At 42.1% G+C, this 26,398-nt stretch overlaps 1 protein-coding gene across 1 annotated transcript in view; it reads right to left on the reverse strand.

Moving 5' to 3' along the window:
- The window catches only part of RYK (receptor like tyrosine kinase), a 55,796-nt gene extending 29,658 nt beyond the window's left edge, over window positions 1-26,138 (reverse strand). Inside the window, exons 1-7 of the mRNA XM_053461123.1 lie at window positions 25,809-26,138; window positions 5,671-5,792; window positions 5,260-5,359; window positions 3,839-3,973; window positions 2,302-2,361; window positions 1,328-1,472; window positions 866-966 (exon numbers count right to left, since the gene is read on the reverse strand). Coding sequence (XP_053317098.1) covers window positions 866-966; window positions 1,328-1,472; window positions 2,302-2,361; window positions 3,839-3,973; window positions 5,260-5,359; window positions 5,671-5,792; window positions 25,809-26,004 — 859 coding nt within the window. The 5' untranslated portion in view covers window positions 26,005-26,138. The remainder of the gene's footprint in view (window positions 1-865; window positions 967-1,327; window positions 1,473-2,301; window positions 2,362-3,838; window positions 3,974-5,259; window positions 5,360-5,670; window positions 5,793-25,808) is intronic.
- Between the last annotated feature and the right edge of the window lie 260 nt (window positions 26,139-26,398).

Consider the following 26,398-nt stretch of genomic DNA (forward strand, 5'->3'; position numbering starts at 1 on the left):
TATATATACATACATTATACAAGAACGAGTGTTTCAGCTAGAAATTAAACGTGGTTTGTCTGTACTGCAACTGTACTAATTTTGGACCATTAATACAGCAATATCTTACTCCTGACTCCTACCATAATATAGCTTCAGTAATTCCCCTAACAGATATACTGGATATCACTAGATGCGTTAAAGGCCAAGCAGCAAACTGCGTGTGGGAAGGATTGGGATTGCAAAATCTTCCCAGAGCATGAGGCTCATCACTAGTCTGTCCGTAAGTCTTATTTAAGATAAAAAGACAAGCCCATGCACAGCGGAGTCTCTCAAAAAGACAGAGCGATGTCTCACGAACAGTCATTTCAGAACCAGAATGCCTGAACCGGTCAATGACGAGAAACTCTTACAGAACAGCCGCAGATATTTCTAACCCGGCTGCCGCCTACTGGTGCCAAATGGTGAAAAGCTTAAAAGGGACCGCTGAGTACTTCTGTACAATATTATTATTTATTGTTATATATATATATATCTGTCACCTAACCTATCACAAAGTATCGGCAACTGCACAGGTTTTTATTGATAAAGCTAGTGGATAAATGGATAATGACCACTAATATAGCACATGCAGTCACTCAATAATAATAAGAGTTCTATTTGAGAAGTATTAAAAAAAAAAAAAAATTATATTCAATTTGCAGTTAACCAGCATTTATTCACAGAAGTCATACACAAAATACGGTAAGCGTCATCTGAATATAATGCTATAGGAGGCACTTTTACTGCATTTCTAAATACAGGTCTTCTTACACGGGACCAGGCATGTATATCCTGGCCATGTACACGCGGCATAGTGGAAGTACATTGCTAAATGAACTCTTACTGGTCACTGGAGTAGCATTGTTGGGGGTATCTGCTCGCAGGTACTGTGTTGTCTGAGTAGATGGCTGGGAGAGACCTTGAGAGCTACTGCTATCGCTCAAGCTGGAAGAAAATAAAAAAGATAATCAATACTATAGAATTTCACATGCATCTTAGGCTATCTTTATCCAAAAGAGAAATTATTCTGGGTTTTCAATGCAGTCAATATCCCTCAGAAGTATTGTTCCTCTGTAAACAGCTAGAACATCCGTAGGGAATAATCTGTATAACAACTGTTATGGAATAATTGGAATAACACACCCCGTAGAGCTGCGTACCTCTCATGAGACCATAAAACAGTAAAGGGAGAGCATCATGTCCCTGCATCCGTGCCAAGCACAGATCCTCTTTACTTAAGGTTACCTATGGACCGCCTCAAAGTTCTTACATGGCATCTGAATTATTAAAGCACTATTGTACTTGCCTCTCATCTAGATCCACCCGTTTCATGCTGTGGAGGTGCAACACCGCCAGTATGATGGCCACCAGGAAAATCACAGCACAGCACACCCCGACGCTGATGTAGAACACGCGGGTGGAGGTCGTGGGGGCGACATTTACAGGATCGACTGCGGGGATAAAGTCAACAAAGAAAGCAGCTGTTACAAGATGCACAACCCTTCGGAATACTGTAGCCGGTCTCCGGCGGCTGAACAGCGCTACACCTCATTAAGCAGCATAAGCAACGCAAAGATAGCAAGACAAACCTGGAAGAAAAGAAAACGGTAATCTGGACTTTGTAAGATTTTCATCAGGGTGTCTAAGTCATGTTTCCATTTCTTACATTTCCAAGCCAAAACGCTCATTTCCTGTACAACTCAAATAGCCGTAGATATATGGGGCCCAATTTGGAAAACTACAACTGGCTGCCTACATTCTAAATTACCGTGTTAAGGGCTGCATTTTTAGGGGGGATGAAATTTTAAGAAATCATGGAAAGGGTTTGAATGAACAATCTAACTCAATATGTAAAAAAAAATTAAAATGCAATCGGTAAATCCTCGCTAGACTAGCACGATCATGGACTCTGTACTGCACTCTTTCAACAGATACATCCCTCGTATTGTTTTGCCCCAAACCCAAATTAAGTGAACGTAGCCTAAACAAAACTATGTACTGTGCTAACGCAATTGGAAACCAATGGAAAGATCCAGGCAAGAATTTGGATCCCCCATTGCAACATTGATAATGTATAAGAAAGGGTAAATGATGACATCTTGAAGAGGAAACATCCATGCACTGAAGACCTCCTTGTTTTATAAGTATGCTTGGTTATGCCCCTGACCAAAAATGATGGAGACTACGCACAAAGCAATAACTCTTACATTAAATCCCAAGTACAGACCAGCCAGCGTCACCGTAAATGGTAAATTTAACTAAAGTATCTTCGGAACTTACAATGAATCCTAGTGTTGTTTCGGTCGAAAGATATAGGATCCCTCGCTTCTTGCTCGATCTCTGTGGAAAGAGCGCTTGGTTAGAATCTGCTCATTCTGCGCAATAACTAAAGCAGTTGTTACAAACATACAGTACATGCAAAGCTGGGTATTTCTCCATGTCCGAGGATACTGGTGAACACGGATACGTTAAAATACTTTTTTTTGTTTGTTTTAATTATTTCTCAGTACAAACATTGAAAGATTTGCCAAAATGCTACCAAATATATGATTCAAAAAGTTACTTTGGCCAGAAGATCCCACAGCTGTTTGTATGGTTACACCAGTAAACCAGTATGGAATGAGGGGGTTGCTCTGTGAGTCTTTATTACCACTGGTATACCCTGTATGAACGTATACATGCACACACTACCGTTCAAGAGTTTGAGTCATTTAGAAATGTCCTTGTTTTTGAATCAAAAGCAAATTCTGTCCATTATATAACCTGCAATGGACCAGAAAAACAGCGCAGACAGGGTTAATGCTCTAAATGCCTACTGTAGCTACAAATGGCTGCCTTTTAATGGAATTTCTTTGTAGAGAGACCCTTTATGACTCCCATCACTGTGTTCCCACGGCACATGGTTTTCGCTGACCCAAGTTTAAGTTTAAAAGGCTAATTGATCATTAGAAAACCCTTTGTTTTTGTCTTTGTTTTTCATGAAAACAGCTCTAAACTTTTTAGTGTGTGTGTGATTACACATGCATATACACACATTTGTAATAATTTTTGATATACACACACACACATACTCTAGATTGTAAGCTTGTTTGAGCAGGGCCCTCCTCACCTGTTTACTACTTGTTATGTCCTGTCTACCCATTGTACAGCGCTACAGAATAGGATGGCGCTATATAAAACTATACATACATATACACACACCGCTGCCCCCTGCTTTCAGAAGAAATGTAAGCAGTTAGGCATACAATGAACGGCGTCATAGGGAAGGATGGAAATAAGTGTGGGGAGGGCGAGTACAGGCATGGTAAGCATTAGCGATAGGAACATTTGGGCTTTTTACTCTGTCTGAAAGCAGGGGGCAGCAGTACCCTTCGTGCTTTCCACGCCTGGAGTATGAACCAAGCTTACGAGAGAGCAAACCAAATTTACTAACAAAATATGATAACCTTTGTTTTGCAATAGAAGCACATAAAATGCAGCGTATGTCTGAATGTATATATGATACAGGGTAGATTTCTATGTAATTTTATTGCCAAGATGCCTTCCTTAATTCATGATCTTGTGCTTATAAAACAACTTGGACTAGAGGCAGATTAGCAGAATGGAAGAAAAAAACCAAAATGCACATTTGAGTAAAATGGAAAAGGCACTTGGGTATTAATGACCGGCAATCTGAGTAGGATTACAAGCCGCTACGGACCGACACTTCCAAGCCGCTCCATACCAAGCGCCACGTTCCATTGGTTTTCAGTGTAAAGGGAAACGTCACCCAAGCTAGTGTTAATATGTCGAGAAGCTCCTGCGCGAACACACTTACTCCTGTAACACATTTTCCTCCGTTTGAAATTCAGGACTGTGATGTTTTTGGCAGAGCTGATTGTTATGTTGAGCTGCATGACTAACACGACCTCGGAATCCATCCTCCCGGAGCAGAGAAGGTCCACTCTAAACACTGCCAACAAAACAGAGACAAAGATGTTAATGGAACTTCACAGCCCCTGCTAAGAGGGAACCTGGCTTCTTATGAGCTAGCAGACAGCCCGAAGCCGCCTAGACGGATGAAGACATTACAGCAGATGTGATTTCCTACAGATGAGGGTTAAACCTGGTTTTCTGATTAATAGCTGCGTATAAAACCTTATCGGTCACAACGAGGCCCAAACGAGGGCTGTAATTCTGCACTGCTCTCCCGCTTGTCTTCATATACATGTAATAATCAGAATTAAGGGGGTAGTAGAAGCATTATTAATCACTCATCTACAGACACCAGACAAGCCAGAAGGCTCGTTTTTTCCCTCAGAAATCTCATGGTGCTGCCGCAAGGGATTCTGGGTAGGTGCATGCAAATAATGTCAACAATGATCACCTTTTGCCTCTATATCCACTTTTTGGTGTCTGTAGATGAGACAAGAGTCTCATAACGCATTGAGTTGCCAACAGGGCCCGCTGATCCGGGAAATCTCACATATGCTGCTCACTGTTGCCCCTAGACCCGTTTATATTGAAACACAAAATGCTACTACTGACCGCAGTATAACCCTAAAGCTCAACTAGTTAATAGGGGATTTTTACCAATTTTCACAGGGATTGCCCATTTTATGTTCTAGTGCGAGACGTTTTCTCTTGACTGGAAGAGGGGTAGATAATTGGAAGCGGTGGTAGAGTTTAAGACAGTATTTGAATTTAAATACGCATGGTCTAATCCTGAATCTAAGACAAGACCAAAGACCGTGCGATGATCTCACCGGTTAACTTCACAGCTATCATATAATTATTAGAAACCTGCAACTACTGTTTTAAGGCTGCTTTGCTGTGACATCAGCTTTTCCCAATCAAGAAATTAAGCCATCGTCATATAACCAACTGACTATTATACAGATTATTATGTTATAATAAATATACTTCTTTTAAAGGAAACAGCAGCGACTACCGCAAGGGGTATTCCCTATCTGCACGCGGTGTCAGCGTGGTCAAACATCACAATGCTTTGGTGATCATGGAATCCCTCCTGTAATGACACCTTGCATCCAGCAAAAATACCGTCCACAAAAGGAACATAGTAAACGGTGTTTATTTTGTATTCTGCTAGGTATGGCAAGAGTTACCGCCAAAAGCATGTCCATTAGGCATGAAACATTTCCTCTAGCTCCGTGGCAGCAAGGAGCCAGCAGTTTAATGTCTCATGCGGTAGATGGTGCTTTAACATTGACGTGATGAAGCAGAGAAGAATTTGCTGACCTGATAAGGAATTCGGGACGACTCCCTGCATGGAGATGTTTGTCTGGGGAATCTCCATGGCCAAAGGCTTGTCCACCTGAAATCCCAGTTTGTATTCCACCTGCAAAGAAGTTGGTTGGCGACGGGAAGAGTGAGTAAAAGAGCATGGTGGCTGGAAAGCTATCGATACATATCTCACAGCCTATGAAATTATGAGGAAACATTGTTAGTTTTTTTGCCTGCACAATATACTCCCTACATTATCAGAACACAAACAAGCAGAAGTTATTGGTCCTTTTTTCATGTTATATATATATATTTATATTTAAAGTGTGACTTTCTTCATCTAGAATGGTTTAAAATAAATCACAGAGCGTGAGAAAATAAGGCAGAAACTTAAATAAGGACGGGGAGGAGAAGTCTATGGCTTACCTTTGATTTTGCGTGCCAACTGAAATGCAGGCTGCTGGTCTCACCGGGAACCAGCAGGTTAAAGGACAGCGCGTAATGATTAATGACATCATTCCTTACATAATACAGCTCTGCATCCAGACCTGGGGGAGAAAGGAGGAGATCAAATTTAACTTGGAACGGAAAGAAAGAAGCAAACTTTACAAAAAGCATCGACTGCAGACCCTGCAAGACACTTATAAGTAACCGTTTAGATAGGTGCCAAAAGATATTTTCAGGAGACATCAGGTTGAAAAAAAACCCAATAAGATTATATAAGGGATTTATGGAAAACAGAATTCCATAATACAAAAATGGATTTAAATAAGAGAATGTTTACCTTTGCAAAATATCATGCAAGTTATCCACCCTGCAGAAACAAAACGACCCTAATAAATTCCAAAGTACATGCAACGCGAGTCTGGGCAAAGCCTAGGAGTCAACCTGCCAGAGAGCTGCTGTTACCAGAGTTTGTGACATCTAGGTCCACGAGTAACTAAAAGGTTAAAGGGACAGTTTACTGGCCCCGACAGTCCTACTAAAGGAGAAAGTCTTCAAAAATGACAAAAAAAAACAATAAAAAGCTCTTATCCCGAGGTAGAAGCTGCAGCGTCTTAAAGTAGACATAAGGGGTAGGTATGCGCTACTACTGAGGTCAATGAGAATGATTTCGGTGCATGTACACATCTGCTGAGACAGCACCGGAGGACGACCGGCGCGCAGGGAGCCGCGTTTTGGTGCGCAGCCTATAGCTGGGGTGGGTAAAGGGGCAGATGCAATTGGGGGTTTGTGTAGAAACCCCCCCATGCATTTGCAAAAGATTACACAAAAGTACATATGATGGCTAGAGAGTCTCTTTAATATTCTTTTCACTGTTAATGGGTATTCAAAAAACCAGCTTTGGGGCCTTGATGAACATATAATTGTGTAAATTAAATACATGAGGCCTTCTAACTGCCTCACATAAAGCACATTTTCTTCTATCGCACACTCCATGGTTACTACGAGTCCCGAAGAGGGGCCGACTGTTAGACACTTGAGAGGTATGGCGATTCCGCTGCTCTCCTCAATACACCCCGCTGCAATAATGATTTTAACTCTACACGTCTACAATCATCCACATGAGTTAATCTCTTCCCAATCGCAGTGCACATTAAACAATGAGGGCTTAATTCACAGTCTAAGCTGGGGGGGGGGGCTGGAGCTCATAAAGATCGTTGAGCTAATTGGAGCAATTAAGGAAACCACATAATCCCCCTGAGCGAGCCGGTAGCTTTGTTCATTAGGCACCCCAAGGGCTGGGGGTGGAGAACGAAGACCCCCTGCATGTCCCCTCACAGAATCTCCAGGCATCTATCCATGTCATTAAATCATCCACTGAGGTTTTCAAAGATATGTTAACGCTTTGCTTAGCTTTCGGAGGCACTTCTATATATCTTTACGTTTTGTGGCAGTTCAAGTCTACAAGGTCTACGCACCGACAGGTTTTCCACCCTGACCTTCTTATTAAAAAACAGGAGGCTTTTAAACAGGGAACTCTACAAAATACCTCTCATTTCTGCTATTTTGATAACAGAAAAATAATCTCTGTGGAATTCAAGTATGAGAGGGAACAGAGTCTCACAAGATAGCGCCGGGCCCAAGATTCTCGCCTCATCTTTATTTTAAAAGCTTTTTTCCCCAGCATCTACTTGGAGAGAGAGAGTCCCAAATAAGTGGGCCGAGTTATTACCCTTCCCTCCTAATACCCTCACACCAGCCTGCCAAGGAAACCACGGACCATTCCCACCTGCAAGACCGAACCAGTTGTTGGTATCGCCCTCTCCTACCGCACCCCCCCCCTTATCTGGCGAGAGCAGGGACCTCTTCTCCATCATACCACAATGTTTAACACCCGTTAAAGATATTTAAATTATTGTTTATTTTCACTGTACCTGATTGTAACATCGCTGCAAAATAAATAAATGTAACGTAACCAGAATGGTTAGATTTGGAAAATCATGCCGTAGAGCAGCCATCTGCCACGAGCACTATAAGCAAACCCTGCGGCAAGCGGCAGAGCCCAATAGGACTTCTTATAAAGTGTGAACCAAAATGCGGCCTGCATTAATTTTTTATTTTGTATTAAGCAGGACTTTGGGAAAATTAGAAACATATGGGAACAAGAAGCGAGTTCACAATCAACTTAAGTATCAATAACCATCACTGGCTTTACTACCAAAGCTACCACCACTTGTAGAACAATTACAAAATAATAAGAAGTCTTCTATTCTTTTATTATCCCAACTTGCAGGACTTCTATGGCCCCCGTAGCGCCGATCAGCTGGCTGGCATTTTTTTTTTACTTCTTGGTAAGCAGACCTATTACTCAGCTGTGGGGTTTATGAACTGTTGATGGAAGTGAAGCCCCCTGGCACTGAAGGTGTTAAAGGAGACTACCATGCCTCATTTCTTCAAAGACAATCCTGCTCCTCTGCTGCAATAAAGGAATCGGGCCGGGCAGTAACCGGCAGAGGTTACGGCCTGTGGAGACTCGTCTACACAAAGCTACAAAGGAAGAAAGGTGTTTTCAGACGAATACCTCGCTTTCAAAGGCTTACCTGGCAGTGTGCCCGGCGCCCATTAAGCACATGTTTAATATTACTGCCGTTCGCCCGCAAACCTTTATCAGCTCACATTTACTGCACTGCGAGGGAGCAAAACTAACAAATATGCCGGCCGGCGCTGGTTCATACGACTTGTCACCTCATAAAAGGATATTGCATATAGTCACTTACGAGATTAATCTGTCAGCTTCTTGAAGCCTTCAAGACTACTTCAAGATGTAGGGCCATAAACCCCAAATGAGAAAGTAAACCTTTAAATGCCGCGCTGTTTACGGTCAGCTTCCTAAAACTTGTGGCTCCCGAATACTCCATTCATGATCACCAATAACCCTGACACGGAACAGACATTAAATCAGATTCTAATGTCACGCTGGGTGGGGTATACAGCGAAGGTCCAAGCGCCGGGCAATTCCCATAGCGACAAGGCTTCTATGCGTGTATGTATGTGTGTATACACACACACACACACACACACACACACACACACACACACACACTACATATATTCAGGACGAGAATCGACAGACTAAGAAACCAATACATTAGGTGGAGAGCCCCGCTCGCAAGTTTACAATCTCGAGTCATAAAGCCAGATTAGTAACTGCGAATCTGCTCCATGCACAGAGCGCCTCATCACCAACACACAATGACACAGAGAATGTTATGAAAACATTAAGCAGCTATAATATTATCTGACATACATTATGGAATTCAGAGAGATGCCAGCCCACTGAATAAAAGTATAAATTGTAGAATATCCTTTAAAGCTCGTGGACTTTTTATTCTATTTATTGACTTGAGATCCTTTCAGGTGACCAGGGCTATCTCTTGATTTTTCTCTTTTTTTTTTTTTTTGTAAAAGGTGTGATTTCTCCCTTGTTTCACTTTGACCCCCGCTGCAGCAGAACACCGTGATCGGCTTACAGGGCTCTATAGCATTGCTGATCGCAGCAATTAAGTCTGCTGGGGTGCAGTCAGCAGAGGTCCCAGCCAGCCTTTACACCGTATAGAAGTGTAATCTGCCCTCCTATACGGTACCTGGCCCTACCACGTAGGCCGCCTTGGCTACCTCATACCCCAGCACTGGGTTGTAGCATTGGATGGAGAAGTCCCTGCTCCAATGCACTTACCCTTAAGGCAGCCTTTGATAGAGTAGATGAGGAGAAGGGAAATAAAGTTATTGAACGCTGAACTTAGTTAATGCAAAAAGCTGTGATGGTGACACTCGTCCTGTGTAGCCATGTAATCAACGCGGTTATTATAGAAACACGTTTTTTGGCAGACCAGTCTGCCCATGTTTCTGGCCTCATATAATCTCAAACCTCGCGTGGTCTTTGCCCTCGTCTGATGTGTAGTAGGGGCTTTAGATCTATCCTAATGTTTACGCGTCTTCATTGTTCTCAGGTTGGGACACCATTGTTTGTTGCCTCGTTGTATTAATTTGTTGATTTTACTTCGTAGCTGCAGTTTGATCATTGAGTGCAACACATAGAAACAGAACTTCTAGAACGTCCTAAACATTCACATAGTTATAATTACTAATCACAGTGATCCGCCGTACACATGACCTCCTGCCCATGCAGCGAAAGACGTATTTCTGGGGATATATTTTTTCTCACTTTTGTAGTCGGTTATATAGTTGTGTTGAAAATGGTTAATTTACTGCAAGCTGAATAAAACGTGCACGACGCGAGCGCAGGAACCCAGAAATGTCTGAAACCGAGACGATAAAATCCTTGGAAAGACGCTTTTCATTTCTCCCTTATTTAGACATTTTCCAAACACTGCGTCTACTGTTCCTACTCCAAAAATGAAAACATTTGTACACAAACGTTTCATATCTTATACTGTAATAAAAATTTGTGACAGATTAGGGAATATCAAAGGCACGATCCATTATACATCACATGCAGCATTCGACCCCCACAATACGCCAGGCCTCACACACTTAGAAGGGATTAGATGTTACATCATTAATGCGAGCGGCTTGCAGAACATGATGGTTTTCGGTTGGCAGCTGTTGCGTTTCACAAAGACCGTCTAAAGCACAGAAACCTATTCCACTGCTATAAGAAACCGAGATGGGTAACTGAGGCAGGGAAGACATTTTCTGCTAATAAAACACTTTGCTCACCCCCCTCTAACATGGACATTTGTCACGTGTCACACGTAAGGTATGAAAGGTCACATACTTACACCCTCGTAATTCATATTGTTTTGCTGTAACCTACCCAACCGACAGAAATCCATACTGAGCCCTTTCAGCAGATTAGAATAGCCAGCCCTGCTCTATAAGGAGACAGAAAGAAGTTACACGGCGGTGGTAACCTACAGATGCCTAGTTCGACCTACATACGATATCCATAGATGAAGTTTACTCGCTGAACAGCACCAGTGGTGAATTGGATGACCACACATGCCATATGTATGAAAAGGTAATCAGAAGGTTGTTTTTCTTTCAAAACATTTGACAGGTCAAGGGCATACAACATCTGGCAATTAGACTAAAACACACAGGAAATGCCTCCGATGGCAACAAACCCACTTATAACACGAAGAAATCCTTAAAAAAAAAAGAAAGTTCACAAAAAAATAAATAAATCAATATCAGGCGGTAGTTGAGGACATACAAGGGGTGGAAAAGGCATGGTTAAATGCCAAAACGATATGAAATTCTGCAAGATTCTGACGCTTGATGAACAATTAAGACTCCCACACACTATATGAGTAACCCAATATTTAAGGGTGAACGAGAGCTTCTAGGCCCGGCATTCCCACATATATCTATCTATAAGCAGCAAATTCCAACAGAATCAAATTAACTTAAAAAGTGTGTGTGTGTGTGTGTGTGTGTGTGTGTGTGTGTGTGTGTGTGTGTGTAATCTGTGCACACGCGTGACTGCTCCTCCCATAACATTCAGCCCTCTCCATGTTAAACACCTAAGAGTACTATGCATTCCTCATTATTAGTAGACTTCCTTCTCTTGCAGTTATAAGCAGTTATGTATACGTCTTGCACATACTACCTAACAATCCCTTTCTAGACAATAAGAGGCGAGTTGTTGGAAATTTGTGAGATATTTGCCGACACTACAAACTGTGGGTCACAGGTCAATTTAAAGAGCCCAAAGCCATTGCAAACCCTGGTGGCATACGGTTGCTGAATGGTTAGATCTCTGGGTTAAAATAGTTAGCTGCTTGACTTGAGGTGAATAAATCAGAAGGCACCATCTGTTCCGTTGTTTTACATGAACTTATGCTGTCACACGATTTAATATTCACATCTGAGCAGCAGATATCGCTATGCTGGGATGGGGCTCCTATGTCTGTGTAAAATAGACATGGTTTTGCAGGACTTTAGTGGTTTTTTTTCACTTGGGGTAATCTCCAAAACCTACAACCTGGCTGGATCAAATGTGAAAGGGTTAACAGGCCCTTATCAGGGAATCACAGCAGATGGGTTGAGCCTCCTGATGGAGAGAGCCATCATTTCCAGGTCCTTAATATTAGATTTGCCAAAAAACAAAACAAAAAAAAAAAAAAAAACCCAAACATGTGACTAGCATTAAAAAATGGTTCATTGGTTTCACGTGTCTAGACGACCCAAAGAAATTCTGTGTGTGGTAAGGGAACGCGTTTCACTATTCCGGAGCATTTGGTTTGGATGAAGTCTCCATGGCTGCGTTACTCCTTCCCTGCGGGCCTGGCCTCTTTATCAACTTCCAGTATAAAGAGCACACTATACAGGTCCAGCGATAGAGAGTACATGTGGTACGCATTAATCCGATGCGATTGCCTCACTCCTAGCCCCTTTTTGTTGTTTCCAGCAGACTGATTTCCTCGTCCGAGGCTTTGACCATCAATTTGTAATCAGCAATCACCACAAATGCCAATTCCATCTTAGTAAGGAAGTGAAGCACCCGGGACTTAACCGGGAATCGCACACAAAACCAAAACACTTTTTATTGATCGCAGGAGTTTGCAGGGCACGCAGGGCCATCATTATCGTTTGTCTACACAACGGCACGTTTTCATTTAACGTATTTTCCAAAACATCAGTCTATTTAGAGACAAATTGCTGAAGGGCACACTTCTCCTAAGAGTTAGTATCCAAAATGTAGGGACAAGCTCCATAAAAGCCCAACGTTAGGCAAAACATAAGATAATTTAATAATAAAGCAGCTTGTGTCAGACTTAACATATTCTGTATGTTCACCAAGTATACGCCATGAGAGACCTGAACACTTCACGGGAGACCTAAAACTGGCACTGAATGCCTCGGACAGCCACAGAAATACTTTCCTACAGCGATACATGGATTTGCTGCCTGGTGTGGAAAATAAACATTACATCACATTAAAAATGCACTCAAACTGCCAAGCCACATTTTCACTTATTTCCCATCTATTTCAGGGAAGAGGCTTTCTCGAGGAGTACCAGAACACCAAGTGACACGCTTTTACCCTTTAAAAAGAGATACAAATAAGGTAAAAGGGACATTTCCAGGAGGATAATGACCAAACGGATACAAAGGATCAGGATAGACCAAGGAACCTCAATAAGTATAGTTTGGAGGAGATGAGAGCAGGGATGGGATATTAACATTTAGATACATAAAGGGATTTAACAGTACAGGAGGGAAATTTCAAGGGGGGGGAAGAATGTTAGAACAAGAGGTCTATCTAAAATTACAGGGTCAGAGGATTAGATGTAATGTAAGGATGTTTAACTTTACTGAGAGTGGTAAATGGAACAGTAAAATCCATACACACACTAACACACCGTGACACACACTAACACACAGTAAGATACATACACGCACTAACACACCGTGACACACACTAACACACAGTAAGATACATACACGCACTAACACACCGTGACACACACTAACACACAGTAAGATACATACACACACTAACACACCGTGACACACACTAACACTCCATGACACACACACACTAACACACAGTAAGATACATACACACATTGACATACTTACACTTTGTTTTTTAAACCTCTACCTTGGCTCAGGACGCTCCCTCTCGTCCCTCACACGCCGGTTGTGTGTGATCACTGGGAAATGACGCCATATCCCTGTGTTTAGACTCAATCGGAGTTCAGGGACTAAGTAAGCACAGCCTGTTGGATATGTGGCCCGGTGCTGAAGTTCCCAACGTAGGGGGTCTTTGTTACTCCACTGGTTTCAACAGAGCTGGTGAGGTGCTGGAGACAGAGCTCCTCAAAACCCAAGGACAGAATGTATGCTCGCTCTGGTGACCTGTGGCTTGTTGAATCTAAGACAAGACCAAGGACTGATTAAGGTCCAAGTTCTTACATCAAGAAAGATAGGAAGACTTAATATCTTTAAAAGATTCTTGTGAGAGTGGAAAATATATAAGGCTTGGCTCACAATCTTTCCTTGCCCAGTGGATTCTGGTTTTTTTTCCGGCAATAATTTACAATTCTATAGATTATTTTCTTTCATAGCACAAATATGTCCTGTGCTGCTGTACGATAAGGCACATGGAGTTAATATATGGATATAATGCAATTGCACAGCGTGTAATTCACAGGTCACTGAAAAGCTTTTCAGGTACAGTCTGCATGATATCAGTTACTTTCCTGATTTGTTTATTATTATCAAGCAGCGCATTCTACGAAATCATTCCAATACATAGTGGGAAGACCCCGTAAGCTAGAGGGATATATCTTTGGCAGCAAGTTATTTTAACGCATTGGGAATGCGATCCTATGTTGGAGAAAAGGAAACATCTAATTTTGTTAGTAATTACTTTATAATGGAAACAGCTGTACAAAGAGGACTTGTACCTATCTCAAATAGAACGAACACAAGAAAAGCAGCTTTAACAATTTGTGCGCCAAAGCAACGCCAATGTGATTTTCACTCTCAGACACTCAAAACGGTCATGAACTCAAAACACTTAACTATTACACAACATGACTATCGACATCTGAACTAGTGTATTAAAAAAAAATAATAATATTATAAAGTAAAAGCTGACGAAGACATGCAGTTTATTACAGGAAACCACAAAAGCCCCTTCCCCGGTCATTTTAAACAAACAGAACACATTCAGGGGGCTTGAGAGGTTTATTGTGCAGATTGCCAGATGGATTCCCTCTTGCTGCTGCCTTAGATTAAAATAAGAGATGTCGCTAGAGAAAGTGCTTCCCGTCAGCGCAGAGACTTATGGTCTGTTTATTATGTGTATATGTTTGGACCCAGTCTGGATTGGATGCCACGTTAAACCACTTGATCTTCCCGAGTGCATGTGTCACCATTCTTTTTACGGCAGTAGAAGAAATAGAGGCACAAATACGAATAGCTTTTAGATAGTAATATCTATGGAAGACACAGCGAGAACAAGCTCCTCGTCCATAGCATTCAAGTCCTTAAAGATAAAAAGGTTTTTCTTTCTGGGGTTGGTTATGATGGACTTCCCATCATAAGAGTACACTCAGTCACATTTTACCCATATGACATGCCCTAGGGCAGCAAACACCGTACAAACCTTTAGCATGCGTAGCCATACCTGCACGTCCGTGCACCTTCACGCAGAAGGTTATTTGATACGATTGACAAGCCCTATAAAAGGGGAAGACTAGATGAGTGAATGGTTCTTATCTGCCATCAAACCTTCCATTGGTTTGAATTACAGATATCTAACAAGGTTAGGCTTCTAAAAGCAGCTCTTGCTGACGGCCTGGTTTCGGGCATACTCGGCCATATTAGCAAAGGCATGCACCAAGGTGGTCTTCCTCTTCCTTCTACATAACAAACATGCACACAGCAACCCAATAAGTATGTCTGACAACATTCTGTGAACTCTATAGGCAAGATTAATATATGTCCAAGTGTGAGATCTTATCTGTTAATATACCACACTGCTGTTTCTTAACCTCGCCCTTCCATGACAGCTCCATTACTCTCAAGGAAAAATGAACAAACACGGTGCTGTGTAGAGTAATTTAGATTAGCAATAGAGAAAGCCTGATTTTGTTTGGTCTCAAACATCCTGGAGGCATGATTGACAGTCATGCGATACTTTGGATGACTTTCCATGATTAAATGCCACACTGAGCCAACTCTTTATGGCAATGCTAACGAAGCCCCGCTTGTACAATGAAATCTCTTCCTCAGTAGACTTTTACTAAAGTGTCAGGCTGCGGGTTATCACAAGGCGGTGAAACAGAGCCAGAGTGTTTATTAGATTGGGCTAGAGATACAAACAGCTAATATGCAGCTGCCTGAAAAATTTGGAACAACTAGAAGAATAGACAACAGTACAATACTTTTGAAAACTGAGAGTAGTTATGAGTAGTTCTTCTTTAACAGTCTCAAGTTTCCACCACCAAGGTGTCATCATTGTCGACCACTCATCGGCAAAATAAGGACCGGCCGGTAAAAACGGTTGTGCTAGAGAAGGTTCTCTCTCCCTCAAGATCCATAGATAAATACATCCAGAATTGTATTTGGGAGACTTATCTTCTGATATGTAAAGTCATTATCGAAGCCAAAGGTCTACACTGACCAGTTACAGCTCTCCTCCCATATCACACAGTCTTCGTTCCTATAGACCTGCCTGAATCCAGGTTGAATCATACAGATAGCGCATGGTGTTTATCAGTCAGATGCCCAAATGAAATGGTTCCTAATGTTTAAACAAATGTCATATAAAAGACTTTTGGGATGACAAACCTGTCATTGCAGTCTGAAACAACACGTGATCTGCATTTTTTTTTTTATGTATTTGTATCGCTTCAGAGTTTATCTCAGCTTGTAAACTGTGAGCAGACAGCATTCTGGGAGTGTGGGGGGGGCAAAGTGTACATCTTAGTGTCTGAAGGACACAAACTACTACATTTAATCTTGTTTTACTATAAATTGAAAGGGAAAGTGCTAATCAGCTTTTGGAAGGTGTACGTTGCCATACACTGCTTAATATACGCTGTTCAGAGCGGGAAACACACCATATGATCAGCTTTTCCAACTTCCCACTGAAAAATGATTGAGCTTGGATTACATCCATGCAGTGCTTCATACGCTGTAGGTCATTCATGGTGATAAAACCTTTTTTCCCCTGCCCCTAGTCCCTCGGCTTGCACGTTCTGGTTCGCAGAGCAGTTCCAGAGGGGTCTCATTAGGCCACCTCCCGGACATGCGCTACCGCCGATCTCAATGCGAGTCCATACTTGCCAGCGATTGGCGCATTCAAGCAGTCCCATTAATCTTAGCAGTTCAGCCACCATAACCAAATTTGCCACGCTGGCCCATGGTGTGGAAAATATTTTTTCACATAGGGCTAGGTAGGATTGGATAGCATTTAAAATTATTGACTGATTTAATTGACAAATATGCAAAAAAAAACCAGGAAGGGGTGAAAACATTTTTCACAACACCCTATATATTAATGTAATCTGTACATTTGCTTATGGATTTTTAGAATTAGAACATATTTTATTTGGGAAACACAATAGATCATTGTTGCAAAAATCAAGGGAGTTCGGAATGTGCAGTAAAATGCAGCAAATTAGGAACTTGAGAAATAGTTTTGAGAACACTACATGTGATATATGGGATTTTTTTTTTTAAATATATTGTCCAGAAACCCATAAACAAGCAGAAAGGTCAGGAGATAGCCAGAGATTGAGTCATGCGGTCACACTGAGCCCCTCTGTTCAGACAGGGTCATGCTCAGGTCTTGGCCCTATTGAGGACTAGACTGAACATTAACGACTTACACCAAGGTCCTAGTATCCCATATGTACTTAAGGGCACATTCTTAAATTCCAGAGTGCAACAGGAGGACACATCAATCTGCTCCGCGTGATAATGTGCCAAATGGAATGGAGACGCTTTCACCAATTATGTAGAAAGTCAATGATGCAGACGGATCGCTAAAAACAGATGACTTTTCACCTCATTGTAACAATGATCCTATAGCAGCACCAGGGTTATGAGAATTATAGAGAAATTAACAGAAAAGTATTTAAAAACAAAAAAAAACAAACCTTGAACTTAGATTATTTCCCTGATAATGATATCTGTGAAAAATCCCATGAAGATAGTTGGTTATCACCTACCAACATAAAATAACCAACACTAAAAGATAAGAATGTTGTTCCAAGTGCTTTGCAATTGCGATTACATAGAGTGCAGAACGCGATCACGTTTCTTCCTTCACTCAGACACGACTGAGACGCTTTCAGGAGACCCAAACATCAAAGTGCAAGGGCCATCCTAATCATACAAATCGGAGGAAAAGATGGCGCCACCTCATCTGGGCAAATGGCTACAGAAGCTTCCATGAAGTCAATCTTGTCCAGTGATCAGGAATTTTCAATATACAATATATTAAACACATACCACAAGATAACGGGTTCCCCAAATGCACATTATATATCTATATCTCAAGTGTAATGTTATTTAGTAATTGTATTTCATTTCATTTCAGTGAACTTTCTTTAGCTGCAGTTGTTGGTCATTTGATATCATGGATGACTTTCTCTGCTCGTCCTTTCTAAGCAGATTCTTTATGTCAATGCTAATGAAGTCCAGCTCAATTGTGTCCTCTACAGACTTTTATTAGCCATCGTGTCGAGATGTGTGATTAGGACCGAGTCGTTCTATTGTTTACCACAAGGCAGTATGTCTAGTAGAGTGGGCAAAGATAACAGAGCTAAAGACCAACATGGAGCTGTCTGAAAAAATGTATTATGCAAGAACTGGAACTGTAAGATTCGGTTTTTTTTTTTTTTTAAATGGATAAACAATCAAGAAGTAACTGAATGCTGACCAGTTGTTTGCGGTGTCGCCATCAACCAAAGCCAGCGAGGCACACCATATTATTATTAACTTATTTACATACCGCCAAAACGTACGCAGCATACATAGCTAAACCTGCAGTACGCAGCTAAAGCAGCAATTCCTTTTCAGATGTAAGATTAAAAAAAAAATAAGCAAACCATCATATGTATATTCCTAAATTACTAAACGCTTCTTATGCACATTTATAGTTTACATTACTGCAAAAAGCCACTGGAATAACTGGACAGCATTACCGTACATACTCAGTCTATCATCTCTATTTATCTTTATGGAAAGGCTAAAAGAAGGTCCCCAATACAGCAACTTCTGGTTAAGATAATATGGCTTACGGCTGAGAGGCAGAATTTTTTTTCATCCCGTCACGAGAACCAAGTATGAACAAAACTAGAAACACATCTTGAAAAGCTCTTAAAGAGAAGACATGATCTTAATATATAAATCTGATCAGGTCTACTTGTGCCAGAACACCAATATTCAAGGAGGCTCTTGGTTTTTTAATGAACTGGATAAGCACCTTTAAGAGTTGGTATGATTTTTTTTCCAATGTGGTGTTTATGTATATTTATTAGGGGTAGGCACAGAAACACAGCTCTACAATTCTCCCATCTCAGAATTAATTGAAAATGAGCATGTAGTGTATTTTGCAGGCTCGGAAACCGTAGTACTTTGGCTCTGGGAGAATCCATCTTCGTTCGATATTCTGAGTGCTCCTATTTTTAAACAATATGTCTCATATGACACACAGAGTGGCAGGAATTCTCCCAGCCCCCATTGAAGCATGTGTTATGTGAACGAGTGCGAGGAACTGCGAGTTAGGAAGAGGGGGGAAAAAAGGCTGTATTAGCCTCTCAGATTTCACCGTTTTAGAGCAGAACTCGGCAAATGGTTTCACAGATCAGGAAGCTATAAATGGCTATGCAGCGATTCAGTATAAATACTTCGGTATGAAACAAATAGAATTTCTCAGGAATTAACAGATTTGGAATATGGTTCAGATTAATAGCGCATGTAATTAGAGACACAGTATCCTCATTGTGCGGCTCACCAATCTGGCACCGGTTAATGGCAGCCACATCTGAAACCGAATAGCAACCAATTTCCCCTGTTCAACAATCGAATTCAACATAGCCCTGGTTTCAGGTGCAGCGGGTTCTCATCTTCCTGTATTCATTGCAGCTAATTTCCTCCATTAATACATTTACATTTCCTTTGTTAGTTTTATTAAGTGGGTAGCATTTTTAACAGGTTAACCTCTTGTTGTATGCACGGCAATGTTAGGTAAACCCAGACAGGTAGGGAGCCGAAGTTCCTTCTTTGGGGTTTGCTAAAGCTGGAGTTGTTTGCGCGCCCTCACTCCACTATTCATTACGAAGGGAAAAAACTGGAGGGTTTCTCTAGCAAGATGGGCTGAGCAGGCCCTGCATAATGTATACTATAATGACAGAATACTTTGAAATGCAACTATCCATTATACAGTCCAGCCAAGCCCTTGAAGTCAAGGAGTTGAAACCCAAATCTCCCAGAAAGCAGCATATACCCTCATAGCGCTCAAACGCAGACTTATAACATTTTCACAAGAAAGCCTCAATATGTCACAAGTCTCTTATATTCAGGGGGAGAACGCTCAGTTTATAGCCAGCATTTGTCAAGCTGCCAGTTACTAAAATTTCAGACTTAAAAAATGCAGTCTGCAGTAGATATGTATGAATCACTCACTGACAGACCTCAAGACTACCGGAGACGATCACAATGCCTACTGAACACCAGCGGTGAATAAGCCAACACTGTTCCTTCTTTTAAACGGTGGAGATGCTAACATACTAATGGAATGTAATCATGCATGAGACAGGCATGTGACTCCTGAATCCAAGACAAGACCAACCTTTTACATGAGGAAAAATGAGCAGACTGGATGGACCCAATGGTTCTTATCTGGTGTCCAATTCTATGTTTCTACACAAACAAACACAACAGATGCATAGATGAAATAATTGTGTATTTTATTTACTGCAAAGAACACTTCATTTTGTCACTCAAACAGTATAACCAACCAGTAAAGGGTAAGGCTAATAAGCAAGACTCTGGCCCTACAGGTTGACTAGTTATGTACCAGAACAATGTGCAAAGTGTTAACCTTAAAGCCAAAAGGCAGGAGATCCAGTTAAGAGTCTGTCCTATTTATGGCCCCAGCTTTCAGAAGTGTGCAAAATCATGGCCAACACTTTTGCATCTTGCGTACAGCAGTTATTAGTCAACACTAAGCAATGCGATGTAGGCTCCTCCAGCAGAAACAAAGTATAGTCTAAGCCTTGTGGTTAACCAGATTTCTCAGGGGAGTTTCAGATGTGTTTAAACTCCCCGAGCCAAGCTCACAACAGAACACAGACAATAGAATTTAGGGTGTTCCAAGGCACATTTTAGGAAATCATGTTTGTACCGGTCTGAAGACTTCCTCAAAGACTCTCTGACTGAGGGAATAAACCAGGGGCAGAGAAAGGACTGAGCACCTAGTGTCACATTAGTAAAGGTTTACTTCATAGGATAAGTCTACCACACTTTGAATAATGTGGAACCCTCAAAAAATATACCTAAACACAAGTCAAGGGGATGACTGTTTCCAGTTCTAAAGTACTACAAATAAAAGGGAAGATAATGCTTGGTCAAAGATGTGCTCTTTGAGTTGTCTAAGATGTAGATGAGTCTATGCAACATCATCTAGTTACCCATTGATACCTAGAAATAAGTTACAAGGATGTAAGAAAAGAACCAAAATGTATCCATATAGTCACAAAAAAGTAAACAAAAATGTGTGTGTGTGTTTACATGCTTGCAGCAAAATGCTGAAAGAGGATAGAGGTTTATTTTTGATGCGATGTTGCCAGTAAAGGGTAACTGCTTCTGTCTCAACTACTGTATGCTTACATCACGTGTCTACGAGTTTAAATATGACAGCCTTGACCAGAAGTCTTAATTGTTTCTACAGATATATTGGAAGACTGTGGCCAACTGGACAGCAACTTGGCATCAAAATAAAAGTTAACCAGACAAAGTTTAAAATCAGTCTAAACATAGTTTCAGACAATAAACCAGAGGCTTCAGAGCCATGACTTTGTTACAACCCGCGTAATTTGATAAATGGGCCTCTCTTTTTTCCCCCAAGCAAAATAGGTGATGCTCCAGGGAGAAAACCCATTACGTCTCCTGTGTGATGTGAACAGTGTTGAAGGAGCTGGAAGTTTGATTAAAATATATACCTTTTCAAGCAGCTAATTAAAGTGCTACATTACTCATTTTCATTCTGATGACATCACCGGATCGGAGATCGAGGCAATCTGTGAAATAAGAGTCGCCTCGGGAACAGCGCACCAGGAAGAGAAAGCTACATGTGTTACTTCACCTAAAGCAACTATTCTTCCTTCGCCTACAGGCACCCAAAAGCAAGGCTTCTTCTTGTTTACAAAGCAAGCCTCATAAATCTTACAAGTCAATTATGTCAGAGCAGATGAGCCGGTAAGCATAGCTGTAACTACTTCAAACCTGCTGTGTAAACAGGACTGCTCAGAAGCCTGGCCCATTAAAGGTTAGCACAGGCGCTCATAAATCCTGGGAAACAAAGGAGAAGAATGGAGCCCCTTGTAGACAGTATGTACCTCGGCAATAGAAAACCTGCACTCCATAAGGTGATGCTGGTCCATTTCAACGAACCGTACAATCGCAAAGATTCAGGCCTTTGTTATGGGAAACGAGACGGTTTCCTCTCCAGCTTTCTATACGCTACCTGCAACGTATACATATATCACCCCCAAAACCCCTACCATTATGTACCTATAGCTCTACTCAAAAAACATCTTATATTGCCCCCCCATCGATGCCATTCAGATAAATATCCTCCCCACTTGCTACCTACTAAATCCAGCATAATGTGTCCTTCCACTGAGAATTTGCACACTCCATTCTTCCCAATATTACCTCTACCAAGGTTCCCGTCTTCTCTGAGCGAGCCGCGTGCCAGGAACATACGTTTATTCCAGAGCACAAAATGGTCCTCTTCCAGCTCCACGTTTCTACAATTTGGGATTTTGTCAGGCATTCAGGCCCTTGGGTTTAGCTAAAAAACCTCAATTATAGTCATATACTCCCTCACCACTGCTACAAAATGTGAGCATGCCGACATGAATCTTTTATGCTGCGATTATTCTTTTTGCCCAAGACAGAACGAGACAGTCTACCGATTTATTAAGGATTGTCTTTAAGCAACACATATCGTCACGTGGAGTGCCGCTTAGGATAAGCCATTGTAGACATTTTTGAAATATATCACTCTTTCTATTGGAAACCACTTAGTAATGCACTTTGATGACGTCACTAAAGAGATGTATTACACGTGAGAAACTCCTGGTTAGTTTGGACGCTATGTGCAAGAATTCCAAAGTAACGTATAATCTTTGGGTCAGCTTACTTGTGTTCTTCAAGAAACGGAACAGCGTTCTAGCGGTTAAAGTAAGAGAGTTTAAACACGCATGGCATAGGCATATGACTCCTGAATTTAAGATAACACCAAGGACTGGTTAAAGTCTGAGTCTTTACAGCAGGGACAAAGCGAGCAGACTAGATGGGCCGAATGGTTTATATCCGCTGTCAGATCCTATAATGAATGTATTCAGGTGAAACAGCATCTATTGATTTACACAGACCTGTTGTGTACGGATGGAGGATGAAGTTACAGAACCAGTATGAGATAAGGGTCCAAAACGAATGCATAACCTTGCACTCAGATGAGCTAACAGACTACCCTGCAAAATAAAAAGCCCTGAAATCGAATGAGAGGCTTGTATGAACAAAGATGACCCATCACTGATGCACTCCATTTCAATGCGCTTATGTTTAACAATGCTAAAAGCAACCATATGGCTCGTTCAAACAAGCAATGGACGTCTTATGGCAACAAAAAAACCAATTAGGAAAGCAAGTCAGGGAAAAAATGTTTATATAACTATCTGTCCTCGGGCTCCTCAGAGCCTCGCTTAAAATTAAACACTGGACCCGTCCCCGGCTCAATTTCTTCACTCATTGCAGATTGAAAATCTCCAGTTTTTTTAAAAAAAATTAGGACCTGAATGTTTTTTGTGCCGGCGCAGACAGCAAATAAACTCTCCGCAAACCAGAAAAACCCAAACCACAGCGAACACTTAAACCCTTGGAATATTAAACAAATAGAACAGAAATACACCTCTGCAAAAAGGTCCAGAAATAGAATAAGTCCGACTAACAAGCAGTCAGGCCAATGCTAAGAAGGAGCAGTCAGGCCAATGCTAAGAAGGAGCAGTCAGGCCAATGCTAAGAAGGAGCAGTCAGGCCAATGCTAAGAAGGAGCAGTCAGGCCAATGCTAAGAAGGAGCAGTCAGGCCAATGCTAAGAAGGAGCAGTCAGGCCAATGCTAAGAAGGAGCAGTCAGGCCAATGCTAAGAAGGAGCAGTCAGGCCAATGCTAAGAAGGAGCAGTCAGGCCAATGCTAAGAAGAAGCAGTCAGGCCAATGCTAAGAAGGAGCAGTCAGGCCAATGCTAAGAAGGAGCAGTCAGGCCAATGCTAAGAAGGAGCAGTCAGGCCAATGCTAAGAAGGAGCAGTCAGGCCAATGCTAAGAAGGAGCAGTCAGGCCAATGCTAAGAAGGAGCAGTCAGGCCAATGCTAAGAAGGAGCAGTCACGGTAATACTAAGAAGGAGCAGTCACGGTAATACTAAGAAGGAGCAGTCACGGTAATACTAAGAAGGAGCAGTCACGGTAATACTAAGAAGGAGCAGTCACGGTAATACTAAGAAGGAGCAGTCAGGCCAATGCTAAGAAGGAGCAGTCAGGCCAATGCTAAGAAGGAGCAGTCACGGTAATAGTACAACAATTCAGGAGTCAAGGTTAAAGGCCGTATAGAAAAGCTATTTTTGATGTATCCAGAGCATCATCCTCGGAGGATCTACATCATTACACGGCGGTACCCTTACTAAAAACAGCACTACTGCTACATGAGATCTGACTTCACAAGTCATATCCATGTGTATGATGAGCCAGACCATTATATCCTTTACATTAATCAATACCCTCATATGAGATGAACAAATGATGCACTAATAATCCAAACGAAGATGTATTGCCCCAACATCCAGGTCTGCATCATTTTGATTCTACCTTCTCAGTGATGTCTTCATATAGAAGGTATCCAGGTTGTCGCAACAACTCAAACGTTTACATTTTGCGATATTAAGCGCAAGCTTCTTAGACAATATCCCATTCCTTGGGCTCCTCTATATTTTCATTTCCCAAGCAAAACACCGGTTATCCTTACAAGCTGACAAGTTCACACAAAGTGTAGGACCCCCCCCATAAATGACCCCACTAGGCTAAACTCAATTCTAGTTCGCTGAGCACTCAAATTGCCGAACGCCTCCATCACACTTGGGGGGGGGTAAATCGGTGAACAAATGTTCAATGACTTTTGGTTTGTCATTATCAAAGTGCATGTGATGTTGTGAATGTCTGTAACAACCCATCATCTGTGGCAACGTACACAACAGACAGCCACATTAGCCGGTACCATTGTAAAGCACATCAGTGACACATATAGGAGTGAATGGAGATTTAATATAAAAACTATACTCGAGTATAGAAACTGGCGCTCTGTGCATCGCCTTTTCTTCTTTATACCCCACTAAAAAAAAAAAAGATAAATACGATTCCGATATTTGCTTCATTGGACCCAACGGACACCTTAAGCGATGAGTAACGAGCAGAAAGTCTTTTAATTCCCCATATTTACAAAACGATAACAGCCTTACAATAGTAAACATCTATTCTTTCGCTCTGTGTTAGAAACACACAGGAACTGCCCTCTCCTCCCAAGCTTTTCACCGCGTCAAAGAAAAGTATTTCACAACCAACACACAAAACTACTTAAACTGCCCGATTGCCTAAAAAAAAGGATGCAATATCTGAATACCGAACAGCGATCGATCCAACGAGGCACTTTGAACGGCTTATATACACTCAGCGTCCACGCGGGTAAACGGGGCAGTTTTGCTGAAAACGAAGTGACTAAATAGGAATAATTGATCAGATTTTGCCGAGTCCCATAGACCCCGCAGTGCATAGCGGACAAACAAATAATTATACGGATTAAATGCAGACTATCTTCAAAAATCAATCTGCACTCGGGGGGGGGGGGGTTGCAGGTGCAATAATAATAAATGTTGTGTACCCCCCCAACAATAAACACAAAAAGCCCACTTAAAATGTGAAGGGGCCATTGTCTATATGCACACATGAATAGTTTTTCTTCATTTTTGTTCTCCATCAATAGTCTTTGAGGGAATCCCTTAAATACCGGTGAACGTTATGTTAGATTTAATCCGGATACTTCTTTAAAGGCCTGTGCGAAAAAAAGCTGTTTTTTGGGTCACCTAGTGGGACGTGCACCCGGCTAAACCCGGCCCCAAAACAAACACCCCGAACACAGCAGATGTGTCGGCACTGAAAGGGTTAGCGCGGGGAGATAATAAAGAGGGTCAGAGGGACTATCGAGGGCCTCCCTGTAAGTGAACGGAGCCCCCCATCCCCCAGTAATGGTGGGTGTATGCCTCCCAGTCTGTGCCCAGTGCCGGGGCGCCACTCACCGATTAGCCGCCGCACCTCCTCCTCGCTCATGTAAACATTCAGTCCGGGCTCATTGGCGGTCCCAGGCCCGGAATAACTTCCAGCCGCAGGCGAGAGGGCTACTAGGAAGAAAAGGAGGGACGGACACCACAGCCCGGGGCCCGGCTGCCTCCCCCATATCCACCACCCCGGGGGGTCCGGGGCCCCGGGCAGCATGTCTCTCACAGGCCGTGCTGATAAAAGGTGTCCCGGACCATCCCCGCGCACTTCCCTCCTTCTTTTGGGGTCGCTCACTCGGTCGCCAGCGGGTAATCCACGAGCCCAAGCAGATGCGCGCTCCGTGCCCACACACCGTCTGTAAAACCAACGCAGGCGCCGTTGAAAAATTACACTGTCTCGCTTTACAACCAGGTCTGCCTCCTTTCGGCCACCGTCTCCCTCTCGAACTGCACACGCCCCCTCGTGGTCTGTTTTGTGTTTTTTTTCCCCAACTAGCTTTATTGTCCAAATTCACATAACACTCCCGGTGATGCTTCTTGCTATGGAGCGGCTTGGCCGTATCAGCTCAACTTTTCCCCGTATTTCTTTAGATAGATTTAGAAGTAGGGGC

The sequence above is a fragment of the Spea bombifrons genome, chromosome 3, assembly GCF_027358695.1.
Source record: "Spea bombifrons isolate aSpeBom1 chromosome 3, aSpeBom1.2.pri, whole genome shotgun sequence".
In the NCBI taxonomy this organism is placed as follows: domain Eukaryota; kingdom Metazoa; phylum Chordata; class Amphibia; order Anura; family Pelobatidae; genus Spea; species Spea bombifrons.